At 33.2% G+C, this 10,552-nt stretch overlaps 1 protein-coding gene across 4 annotated transcripts in view; it reads right to left on the minus strand.

The window, feature by feature from the left end:
* The window catches only part of LOC126886443 (uncharacterized), a 53,741-nt gene extending 44,545 nt beyond the window's left edge, over positions 1 to 9,196 (minus strand). For all 4 annotated transcript variants that reach the window (XM_050653389.1, XM_050653385.1, XM_050653395.1 and 1 more), the window contains exons 1-4: positions 8,803 to 9,196; positions 8,569 to 8,721; positions 3,868 to 4,117; positions 923 to 1,049 (exon numbers count right to left, since the gene is read on the minus strand). In XM_050653389.1, coding sequence (XP_050509346.1) covers positions 923 to 1,049; positions 3,868 to 4,117; positions 8,569 to 8,721; positions 8,803 to 8,979 — 707 coding nt within the window. In that variant the 5' untranslated portion in view covers positions 8,980 to 9,196. The remainder of the gene's footprint in view (positions 1 to 922; positions 1,050 to 3,867; positions 4,118 to 8,568; positions 8,722 to 8,802) is intronic.
* Between the last annotated feature and the right edge of the window lie 1,356 nt (positions 9,197 to 10,552).

Consider the following 10,552-nt stretch of genomic DNA (forward strand, 5'->3'; position numbering starts at 1 on the left):
GGCAGATCTAAACGAATATGGTATCAACATAAATTGAGAGAAGCTCAGTCATTTGAGATTCGCAGATGACAACGTCCCTATAGCCGATCATATGGATGATGCAATAATAATGTTAAACAAATTATACCATGCTTCCTTAGAGGTCGGACTAACGATTAACATCAAAAAGACGCAAATAATGACTAATCTGGTACTAAATCGTAATATTGTAGTTGATGGAATGGATATTGAGTAGACTGTATCTTATAAGTACTTGGAACATGAAATTCGGTTGGAAAGAGATAACCAGACGTGCGAGCTTCCACTTCGCATAGAATTATCCTGGGCAGCGTTTGATAAATTAAACTATGTATTTAAATCGGATTTACCCATATGCCTCCAAAGGGAAATCTTTGACCAGTGTGTGTTGCCTGTACTCACTTATGAAGCTGAAACATTAACACTCACAAAAAAAAGTAGTGAACAAGATTCGGGTAACTCAGAGGACTATGGAGCGCCAGATGTTGGGTGTCTCTATGAGAGATCGATTTCTAAACGAAGAAATACGTCGTAGAACAGAAACAACAGACGCTGTTGAAAAAATCGCGTCGCTTAAGTGGAATTGGGCAGAACAGTTCGCCAGATGGTCAGCCAACCGATGGACAAAATGTATAGTCGAGTGGAGGCCCCGAGAAGAAGCACTGAGGAGCAGAGGACGCCCACCAACCAGATGGGCTGACGATCTGAAGTATGTTATCGGTAACTGGATGCAAGCCGTACAAAACAGAGACAGATGGAAAGAGCTGAGAGAGATCTCTGTCCAGCAGTGGACGTGTACGGGTTGATGATGATGTGTGTTTTACTAAGTTTGGTGTCTTACACAGACCTGTTACAAGATGCGCTATGTAGTGTGACTTCTGGTTAAAATATGGCATAATCTTACCGAAATAAACTGTTAGCATTAGGTTTCTCCCAACCTAGGTCTATTACAGCTCTTGTAAAGGAGCGGATATTCAAATACGCAGCAGGGAAAGTCATTAATACAAATTCTTTTAAAATCATTTCTTGGCCTAAAAGAGGACAATATTATTATAAAACTAAACTGAGGAAATGAGAAATAAACAGAGATAAGGCTTGTTCCAATTCATTTTTCAGCGCAAGGTATTTGGAAGGGGAGGACCAGAGAGAAAAAAAGTCTTGGTTTAAAAACCTGAGAAAGTGGTTTAATACGTCGCAAACCGGACTTTAATTCTGAGTAGCTTCAAGCAAAGTTATGATAGCCAAGCTGATCGCCAACATCCGGAATGGATATTCAGTCTTTTATTTCTTGTATTTAGCGTTCTTAAATCGTCAGTCCATCTTGTATGCGACGGTCTCGACCGGTCCTCAACCGACGCTTCTCTTGTCTTCTCTTGGTCTCCATTCCAATAACATCTTTGTCCATCGCCTATCTGTCATTCTGGCTATGTGTCCTGCCCATCTGGTTATCCTTTCGATGACGTCAATCACCTTTGTTCTTCTTCTGATCTCTTCTTCTCTGTGTGGTAGGGTAAGTGTTTCTGCTCCGTATGTTAAGGTAAGCACTGATCAAATACATTTCTCTTTAGGCATGTGGGCAACTCACTTTTAAAAGGTTCTCTCCGTTTTCCATATGCTGCCCACCCAAGACCGATTCTTCTCTTAAATTAATGAGTCTGGTTATCCCTGCCAATCGTAATTTCATGTTCCAGGTATTTATATCTATCTACTTACGAGTTCTATTTCTTTCCCATCAATATTGATGTTCTGGTTGGGTACCAAATTTGTCATTATTTTTTTTTATTCGAGATTGTTATATTTAAACCTACATTTTCTGTAGCCACAACGAGTTTATGTAGCCACAACGAGTTTATGTACCATCTCTCTTGCCACACTATATTCTCAGCTATTATGACTATATTTATAATCGGCGAAACGTAAGTTGTTTAGGTATTCTCCATTTATTAATAGCCCGATCAAATAACAATCTGACCCCAAAAAAAAAATAAAGGAAGGATGAAAATTTGGGAATAGGTAGTTGAAATTGTCTATTCTTATATAAGAAAAATTTTACAATTCTACATCTCCTCCATTTTACAAAAATAGAGGGGAATACCCCCCTCTCAAAGATGAAAAATATACATTCAAAATAAGTCAGGAATTGGATAAAATGACTAATTCTAAGCAACTTTTGTTTTATAGAGTTTGTTCCCTAAGTCAATACTTTTCGAGTTATTTGCAAGTAAATATGTTCATTTTTAACAGGAAAAAACATATTTTGGACGGTTTTTCGGAGATAATTCAAAAAGTAAGTATTTCAGCGAAAAAATATTCTTAGCAAAAATAGAGCTTATAAAAAACTGAAAAAAATGGTGTACACTTGAGGTCTGTAGACCCAGTAAAAGCAGAGTTGTAGCTAATGAAAAGTAGGTTCTTCTTCATCAAATTCCAAATAGAATATTTCACTATGAAATAACCCAAAAACGGAGCACTTTTCGGGGAAAATTCATTTTAACTTTTTTAAAGTGTTTAAAAAAGGTTTGTTTTTGTATTAAAAAAAAACTTTTAACATTAAAAGTAAGTGAGTTACGCTCAAAATATTGTTGGTCCCTTTTATTTTTTGGTAAAAAAATCGCGAAAGTCACCTCCTAATTAGCATCACAAATAAATTTTATCATTACCAGTTCACAGGTTAATTTGCTTATGTATTATTTATATGATCTGTAAGTTTCATCGGTTCAACGTGCTTATTTTTGAAAAAGCTGTAGTTAAAATGACTTGAACGAGAAACTAATCACGAGTTTAGGCAAATTTTGAATAGCCATAGCATAACCAATTTTTGTCTAACAAGAAAACAAAAAAGCAAAAATATTCAGAAAAGCAAAATAATATAAACAATACATAAGTAAACTAACTTGTGAAGCGGTAACGTTTAATTTTATGTGGGAAGCTAATTAGGGGCTGATTTTCGCGATTTTTGTACCAAAAATAAAAGGGACCTACAATATTTTGAGCGTAACTCACTTATTTGTAATGTTAGAAGTTCTTTTAAAAAATAAAATAAACCTTTTTTAAAACACTTTAAAAAGTTGTAATGAATTTTCCATGAAAAGTGCTCCGTTTTTTGGTTATTTCACATTGAAATATTCGATTTGGAATTTGGCGAAGAAGAACCTACTTTTCATTAGTTACAAGTCTGCTTCTACTGGGTCTGCAGACCTTGCGCGTACACCATTTTTTTCAATTTTTTTTAAGCTATATTTTTACTTAGAATATTTTTTCGCTAGAATACTTACTTTTTGAGTTATCTGCGAAAAACCGCCCAGAAACATGTTTTTTTTTTTGTTAAAAATGAACATATTCACTCGCAAATAACTCGAAAATTATTGACTTAGTGAAAAAACTCTATAGAACAAAGGTTATTTAAAATTAGTCAATTTATCCAATTTCGGACCTATTTTGAACGTATATGTTTTCATTCCCGAGAAAATATTTTTCACCCCGTATTTCCCAATTTTTGTAAAATGGAGGGGATGTAGAATTGTAAACTTTTTCTTATATAATAATAGACAATTTCAACTACCTATTCCCAAATTTTCATCCTTCCTTTATTTTTTTGGAGGTATTCGTAAAATTGTGTGCTCCCTAATCGGGCTATAAGATGTAGAAGCACATTAGGATGAAAAAGGAGAAAAGAAAGAAGAACGTAATTAGTGTATAGCGAGTCTTTGAACTAAACATGTTCACCAATGCAAAAGGCGTGAAAGATAGAAAACCTAATAACGATATTTAAACTTTGAGGGAATGACGTGTTTTATATAAAAATACAATTAATCAAGAAAGGGCGTTTTTTGGATATCAAATTATTACCTAATCGATCAATATTGGCAGCATCGACCAACTGAGCAAAATTAGTCCCTTTTCCAATGACCAACATGTCCTCTCCAGTTTCCAATAAAGTATCCATAATGATTATATCTTCGGGAGAATTGTAGGAGTTCGGCAATTGTTCTTTTTTAATTAAGTAAAATAGTTCTACCAATTCGGGACTTCGTAAGTTGTGCATTTGTAATAATTTAAGTATGTCGGACTGAGATACCCAGCGACATTTTCCCCTATACTGCAATATAACAATTTTGCAAAATAATTGCCTATTTGTTCTACATATTATAAAAATTCTAAAAGGTAAATAAAATCTCTTTGATACATAAATTTTTCAAATAATAGACTAATAAGATGGGCAGAACATGTGATACGCAGTGATGATAAACACGTTACAAATAATATGTTTTGGGAAACAGCGGATGGGAAAAAGACTGCATGCATATAAAAAGATGGAAGAATGAAGCCAGAGAGGATCTGGAGAAAATGGGAGTGAGATAATGGGAAATAGTGGCACAGGACCGACAAACACAGGCAATAGTAAACACGGCAAAGACTCACGACTAGTTGCAATGCCATTGATGATAATAAATATTTCTTATTCTGCTTCTTGTAGGAGTGCAGGACACGGTCCTGTTTATTTTATCATCCCAGCTCTAAAAAATTATAGAAGCATTAACCTCTTGACACATATAAACAAACTCTTTATGAAAACCTGAAAAAAAGAGACTAACACCTGAACTTGATTTCTATCAGCCCAAAGAACAGATAGGCTTCAGGCTGAAAAAACTGAAATCATTCGAGTTGTGGGTGTATAGAAGGACTCTAAAAATATTGTGTTCAGGACACGTAACAAACAAAGAGGTTATCAGGAGGATGAATAAAGAAATGGAAATCTTAAATACATCAAAATCCGAAAATTTGATTATCTCGGACATAGAATTATTACACGTGAGGAGAGATACAATTAACTTGTTCAAACTGATTATGTAGGGAAAGACCCAAGGAAAAAGAAGTAAAGGAGAAAGTAGAATAGTATGCTGCGCAACCTGAGAGAATAGTACGGATGTATAGTAGGTACCTACATCAAATAAACTTTTCATTAAAGCCGCCTCTAAAATCCGAATAGGTATACCTAATGATTGCCTATCTCCGTCGTGGAGATGGCATTTGAAGAAAGAGATACCACAAGAATATTAACTGAAAGATGCATTTAGTAAAAGATGCGACTAGTCTTTGCATTTATCGATAACCAGAAAGCTTTTGACTCTACACAGTTTAAAACTGTACTGGAAGCACTAAAGCTGAGCTGAATACATTGCAGATATACGTCACTACTCAAAAACAATTTATTATGAGAAGGCTATGAAGAATACAGTAAGACAAGAAGATAATAGGTAGTTCACCAAAATTTATTGCAGCTCTATCCAATAGATAGTCAATATTTAAGAACATTTCAATGACCAGATATGCATATCAATATCAATATAGATGGAGAAACATTAAACGAAACATAATACGAAGTTTGCGGATGACATTATATTAATTGCAGCCAACATAAAAGACACAATTATTTCTATATCATACTCGCTTAAAACTACTCCTGAGAGAACAGGAATAAAAATAAACTTTTGACAAATCTCCTAATGAGATTTGTCTAATAAGATAATCTTTCTCAAGTGAGAGGTTTATTGCCAATGTGTTTTGCCTGTAGAAACTTATGAAGCATAGACTTTAACACGTATTACAAAGTTGTCAAATTAACTATAGATAACAGAAAATATATTTAACTTGATTTAACTAGAATTAAAGTTTGAATAGGCATGACACCAGATATAATGGAGGAGAGAGAGAATATCTTTGAAACTGTAGAATCAGTCGTTGGAGGAGAGATGTATTTAGAAACTACACTGAGAGAAAGCACACATAAAATAAATGTATAATAATTTATTCTTAGTTTTTAGTTTTTGTAGAAAAAGATACATGCAACACACATGGGAGACTGCCGTATATTCGATACATTTATGTAAGTTAGTCTCGTATCTTTCTTCTTAAATCTTTTGAGCCTGCTGTTACTTCCAGGGCCGGTTGTTTGAACGCTAATCAACAATGATCACTATCAAATATTTAATTACTGTCACAACTGTCACTGTCAACTTTGGTTAGGTTGCTGAAAACATAATTGATTATAACTATGAGATTAGTTAATCAATTAACATAACAATTATTAACATAATTGATTAACTAATTTCATAACTGTAATCAATAATTATGTTTTCAGCAACCCAATCAAAGTTGACATTGACAGTTGTTACAGTAATTAAATATTTGATAATGATCATTTTTGATTAGCGTTCGAACAACCGGCCCCCAGGGTATTAAATTTTATGTCAAACAATTTAAGTAAACAAAATTGATCGCAAATATTAATAAATTTAAGAATAAAGAGTAAGATGAGATGGAGCGCCTATGTTAATAAGCATGTGCTACAAGATAGATGAAAATAGGTAGAATAGATAGAAGATGATGTAATTAACATCGTAATTATTTTATTAAAAAATAACGGATGAGCTCATAACATATATTATATGTTACGGTAAGTATGATTAATTGGAAATTATTAATAATTACCGGTTACGATGAACATAAACCGAACAGCTACGTAAAAGTAATAAATATAGCACAATTAATCACATCGACCGGTAATTATTAATAAATCGCGTATAAGAACGGTAAATGTGATAAATTTCAATACCGTTAAGTGCGTAGAAGCTTGCGAAGTGTAGGGAGATTTATTAGTCACTGCAACATACCAGAACTAAATACGGCGCATAGCGCATACCACAGGGTTAGTCAATATGTAGTCGGAAACGGCCACTGTGTATAATACACTATTTTAATGTATTAAATACATAAGGCTAAAGTAGGATTAAAAACAGGCTTACTTCCTGGTACTTTATCCGAAAACAGAAGAAGATTTAGAATCGATAATAGCAGATCATTCTGATGACGGTGATAATGGTGCAAAGCACCGTGGTGATATGGAACTTAACAGTACAAACGAGGATTCACAGTAGTTAGCGAATATTGAAGATACAGGTAACACTAATAGCAAAAACGAATATAATGCGTGTGCGATAATTGCTGTCAATGAGGAAGGCACTGCCAGTATTAGGTATTAGCGTGAAAGAAAATGAGGGAGACGAAGAAGATGGCAGTGTAATAGACAAAACTTCAAAATAAAATTCAAGAGACTCGGGATCTTGCTACTTGTAAAAGAATCTGACAGAATGTTAAAGCATTCTAATGATAGATTCGCTGTTGAAAAAGTAGGTCAAAGTGTTAGAGTGCGAATTCCAGAAGTTAATAGAGCTAAGACCGATAGCCGAAACATTATTGCTATTATTATTTCTGTTATAGATGAAAAGCTATACAAGCTAGGCAATAAGTATGGCATTTTGAACCAACTTCATGTAAGAAACGAATTTACCACCTGCAGGGAAACACTTATTTCAGTCAATGAAGCGCCTGATACTGAGATAAGTCTCAATAATGCGTTCGTAAAGATTCGAGTTTAGCTAGTCGAGGATTCCGCCACTACAATAATTGTAGTGGCCAATGCAATTAAAAATGCTACAAACGTAAAAAATTAAGCGTTCTTTTGTTCTAAGTGCCACAAGAACATTTCCTATAAAAACAAGTGATTATATATAATTTTGGGCTTCACTATTATTGTTTATTTTTGAAATTTGATAATAAAGTTTAACACTTAAACAGAATTTATCAATAAAAACCTTAAGTAGACAACTAACCTTAAAGTAAAACAAACTCATACACACGCATTAAGCTTTAAGTTAATAGACTATAGTCTATTAACTTAAAGCTTAATGCGTGTGTATGAGTTTGTTTTACTTTAAGGTTAGTTGTCTACTTAAGGTTTTTATTCTAACCTTAAAGTAAAACAAACTCATACACACGCATTAAGCTTTAAGTTAATAGACTATAGTCTAAAGACTAAAGTAAAACAAACTCATACACACGCATTAAGCTTTAAGTTAATAGACTATAGTCTATTAACTTAAAGCTTAATGCGTGTGTATGAGTTTGTTTTACTTTAAGGTTAGTTGTCTACTTAAGGTTTTTATTGATAAATTCTGTTTAAGTGTTAAACTTTATTATCAAATTTCAAAAATAATTGTTTATTATTATATTATTGTTATATTATTGTTTATTTTTGAAATTTGATAATAAAGTTTAACACTTAAACAGAATTTATCAATAAAAACCTTAAGTAGACAACTAACCTTAAAGTAAAACAAACTCATACACACGCATTAAGCTTTAAGTTAATAGACTATAGTCTATTAACTTAAAGCTTAATGCGTGTGTATGAGTTTGTTTTACTTTAAGGTTAGTTGTCTACTTAAGGTTTTTATTGATAAATTCTGTTTAAGTGTTAAACTTTATTATCAAATTTCAAAAATAAACAATAATAGTGAAGCCCAAAATGCGTTTTTATTACATTAGCCAGAATTGTTACGAAAGTATTAATATTAGCCGGTAAATATAATTATAAAGGCATTATTAATCACATTGACCAGCTGCTGCGGTTACTATTAATATTTACCGGTAATTACTAATACAGACCGGATTTATCACATTAACCGTAACATATACATTATCTATTACCTTTCCGATAGTATTTTTGGCCTTGTTTTTCGTTGGTGTATCCACAAACAATTGAAAAACTATATGCAGCAAATAAGGTGCAGTGTGCCTAGTTATGTACAGCTTAGAAGTCCTTAAAATTTTCAAATCGGCACTGGTTATTGGACCAAAAATCTTAAAAAAATATATATATTGTATAACATTTTTTTTATATTATGTATTTTCAATACAAAAACTTAATGTTTATGTAGGTACCTCGTTGATTTCTTTTCTGATAGTTTTCTCCCAAGACATTCCCTGTAGGACCCTAGCCCCAGGTATCCAATGCTCGATGTTGTCAACTATGAGCAGCATAGTGGAGTCAAATGAGCAAAAGGCAACTACAGAGACTACGTCACATAGTTCACTTGGTGTTTTAAAATACAGTGCCATACTTTATAAAGATAAAGAAACTAGTGCAGGTCTTTGTTTATACCTTCTTCGAATATTACCATTAGGTATAGTACACTGAAATCTGGAACATATTCTTTACATTTGACCAAAAATAATTTTTCCATTTAACACATGGAGGTGGCTTCTAAATTATTACTCAAAATAAAAGGATTTTGTACTGTTAGATTTTCTTTCAAGTAGATCTGTCATGTTACGATTCAAATGACATTTCTCTTTTAATAAATATAAATCTGAAAGCCAACCAATAGAAGTTGTGATTAGCTACCAAGATACTACTACTTAATGAAATTTCAGTATCCTACCATTTATGTCCAACCTCAAAATTCTGAATTAAGTAGGTATTTATACTTGAGGTCCGGACAAATAATCCCCGAACTAATAATCCCGGACAAAAAATACCCACAAATTATACCTGGACAAAAAACCCCAGACAAAAAATCCCCACAAATAATCCCCACAAATAGTCCTCGGACAAAAAATCCCCGGACAAAAAAAACCCATAAAAACCCCACAAATTTTTTTGGACAAAATATCCCCACAAAAAATCCCTAAGAAATATTAGCTTCCGAATAGTTTAAATAAGTTCTCTAAAAAGTTTTTCGTGAATGCAATCGACACAAATGTTTTTCAGAAAATTTATCCAAAATTCAAACCAGACGTAGCTGCTTGGGGAGAGGCCAGATAGGAGAAAGAGAAGACTAAAGACTGTCCGCTGATCTGCTGTTCACGTGGGCTCAAAATGGTTTGACTCAGCCATGTTGTCTTATTAATTAATAAAAGAATTAAGATGTGATTTTATTCACTTTAAAGGGTTATTATACCCTATATCTGTGGCTTTTGCCCAGTATCCATGTTTTTTATTGTGTCGTTAAGCAATTGCTCTTCTATGAAGGTTTTATAAGAGGACGAAGCTCTGATGATGGCACGTTATGTGTTGAAAGTACTTAGCTGATAATAAAACATTTTTTACACACTATCAAAAGTTTTTTGAAAACATACACCTGTTTGCCGTTTTGACCTAAATAGTTTTTGACCAAAAAGGAACAGTTTCTTTTTTTTTTTATTACAATTAAGATTATCGTTTTCAGGGCCAGCAGTTATCATCACGAATAGGCAATGTTTTGAACAGAGTTATTCAAAGCAGCATGAGCAAAAGATTGAGGCTTAAAATCATTTACGTCGATTACATTCACGGGAAATCATTTAGAGAACTATTCGGCAGCAATTATTTCTTGGGGATTTTTTGTCCGGGATTTTTTGTGGGGATATTTTGCCCAAAAAAATTTGTGGGGATTATTTGTCCGGGATTTTTTGTGGGGATTTTTTGTCCGAAAATTATTTGTCCGGGGATTATTTGTGGGGATTTTTTGTCCAGGGATTTTTTGTCCAGGGATTTTTTGTCCAGGGATATAATTTGTGTGGATTATTTGTCCTAGCTTCGGAAATACTGGATTCCATCAAAATAAGAAAACTACAATATTTGGGTCATATAATACGTGGTGACAGATATAAACTCCTAAAATTAATAATGCAGGGAAGGATTTCAAGGAAG

This window comes from Diabrotica virgifera, chromosome 1 (assembly GCF_917563875.1).
Source record: "Diabrotica virgifera virgifera chromosome 1, PGI_DIABVI_V3a".
Classification (NCBI taxonomy): Eukaryota; Metazoa; Arthropoda; class Insecta; order Coleoptera; family Chrysomelidae; genus Diabrotica; species Diabrotica virgifera.